We start from the raw sequence: 2,500 nt of genomic DNA on the forward strand, positions 1-2,500 counted from the left end.
GGCATTTTGCATTCCCGTCAAAAGTGATCATTGGTCGAGGGTGGGGTTAAATTACCTCTAGCTTGCAGTCGGGAATCTAACACACAAATTGATTATATTCTTTATTCATATCAAATAGGTTCATTCCTGAAAAAAGGTATAAAAGAGACTGAATAATTTTCACAACACAAGAGATCAATTTGCATTCATACCTTTTTTCTACATTTGTCATAATGAACACTGATCAACAGGTTCATTCCAGTATATGACATATATTTATCAATCAATTTTTATTTTATATAAAATCACACTCAGTAAGAATCAACAATACAAAATACAGCTTACTCTTGTGCAATCGATATAGATGAAACTTTAAGAATACAAATCAAAACATTAACATCTACGAGATACATATTATGTATATTCTATTTTTAAGTCTTTGGACATCATACCAGAGTGTGTGTGTGTGTGTGTGTGTGTGTGTGTGTGTGTGTGTGTGTGTGTGTGTGTGTGTGTGTGTGTGTGTGTGTGTGTGTGTGTGTGTGTGTGTGTGTGTGTGCGTGTGTGCGTGCGTGTGTGTGTGCGTGTATGTATGTGTGTGTGTGTGTGTGTGTGTGTGTGTGTGTGTGTGTGTGTGTGTGTGTGTGTGTGTGTGTGTGTGTGTGTGTGTGTGTGTGTGTACATGTGTGTGTGTGTACATGTGTGTGTGTGTGTACATGTGTGTGTGTGTACATGTGTGTGCGTGTACATGTGTATGTGTGTACATGCATATATGTGTACATGTGTATGTGTGTACATGCATATATGTGTACATGTGTATGTGTGTACATATGTATGTGTGTACATGTGTATGTGTTTACATGTGTATGTGTATGTGTATATGTGTATGATGTACATGTGTATGGTGTACATATGTATGGAGTATATGTGTATGTGTGTATGTGTACATGTGAGCATGCGTGTGTGTACATGTGTTTGTATTTGTGTTTGTGTGTATGTTCGTGCGTGTGTACATGTGTATGTGTGTACGTGCGTATGTGTGTACATGCGTATGTATGTACATGCATATGTGTGTACATGCGTATGTATGTACATGCATATTTGTGTACATGCGTATGTGTGTACTTATGTATGTGTGTACATATGCATGTATGTACATGTGTATGTGTGTACATGTGTATGTGTGTACATGAGTATAGTGTACATGTGTATGGTGTATATGTGTATGGTGTACATGTGTATGGTGTACATATGTATGGTGTACATGTGTATGTGTGTACATGTGTATGGTGTACATGTGTATATGTGTACATGTGTAATGTGTACATGTGTGCATGTGTGTGGTCTCCATGTAAATAAATTTTGTGTTTGTGTGTGTGGGTGTAAAAAAAACAATGCCATATTTAGGCATGGTGGCAGTCTATATATAAAAAATATAACATGCAACAAACATAATTGAAAGTAATGACATTTGTAACATTAATTTTCATTCACACATCTGGGGTACACATTTTAAGAATTTGTATAAACTTTAAAGTAGAACATTCTTGATATGAAATATCAAATAACCCATTTGTACAATATAGAGTAATAATTAAATATAATATTATATACACTTAAATATTAATCTGCTCCCTATTGTCTTTAATCCAAAACCTTTTACATTTCTTTAAAAGGTACACTATACATCAGTCATGAAAAGAGTTCTAGCCAACAAGGAAATAAACATAAAAGAGAATGTTAGTAGAAATATTTCCTTTTCTATAAAAATCTAAAATCTTCTATCAGAATAAAAAAATAAATAATTATTAGGTAAAAATCTGTTATGCCAATAATATAAGCAACACTCTAGCTTTCCTTTTCGATGTGCCCCTTCTATTCTTTCTCCTCATACCAAGACCATTACTGCTTCTTTTATCCTGGGAGAGGGAGAGGGAGAGGGAGAGGGAGGGAGATATCCAGTTAAATAATGTCCCCATTAAAATAAATATCACATTGGTGACTCTTCTTTATACTGTGGCATCTCTTTTTACACAAACACTCAAACTGAAAATATGACAGACATGCTTCAGATCTTAAAAAATGGATAAAAGCAGTATTTCTGACTTCTGCAGCTGAACATGGGTGTACAGTTGATGTAATAGTGAGAGAAAAGGGTTCACCATGTGACTTACTCTCTTTCAATAGTTTAACAACTTTCATTGCACCATTATGACTTAGACTTGTGTGTTCAAGACTGATATATTGCGCTAAGTTTAAAACTTTACACAAAACTTTTAGAGAATTCTTTTCCTGTAAATTGCACAATGCATCATCATCAAGGTAATATAAGGGAATATGGACTCTCAAGTCTTTATTGATATTTTTACTCACTGTAAAGATTCTATTAGTATAGCTGAAGGAGAGATAATCACATTCATAAACTGATTTGATAAAACTTATGATATCTTCAAATGTATCTTTGATGTCTTCACCAGGCATGCGTTTGCAAGAGCAAGGGAACTTTGAACACTTTGGGCAG

General features: G+C 34.5%; 2 protein-coding genes across 2 annotated transcripts in view; one reads left to right on the plus strand and one right to left on the minus strand.

Annotated features, from left to right (window-relative positions):
- The window catches only part of LOC147472306 (uncharacterized), a 12,313-nt gene extending 11,970 nt beyond the window's left edge, over nucleotides 1-343 (plus strand). Inside the window, exons 15-16 of the mRNA XM_086545256.1 lie at nucleotides 119-136; nucleotides 295-343. Of these exons, the coding sequence (XP_086401382.1) occupies nucleotides 119-136; nucleotides 295-343 (67 nt within the window). The remainder of the gene's footprint in view (nucleotides 1-118; nucleotides 137-294) is intronic.
- LOC122265284 (uncharacterized) overlaps nucleotides 89-2,500 on the minus strand; it is a 17,998-nt gene continuing 15,586 nt past the window's right edge. Inside the window, exon 4 of the mRNA XM_043034504.2 lies at nucleotides 89-2,500. This exon is cut by the window's right edge and continues 2,448 nt beyond it. Coding sequence (XP_042890438.2) covers nucleotides 1,942-2,500 — 559 coding nt within the window. The 3' untranslated portion in view covers nucleotides 89-1,941.

This window comes from Penaeus japonicus, unplaced genomic scaffold (genome assembly GCF_977035675.1).
Source record: "Penaeus japonicus unplaced genomic scaffold, GWHDUDI00000001_assembly GWHDUDI00000002, whole genome shotgun sequence".
Lineage (NCBI taxonomy): Eukaryota > Metazoa > Arthropoda > Malacostraca > Decapoda > Penaeidae > Penaeus > Penaeus japonicus.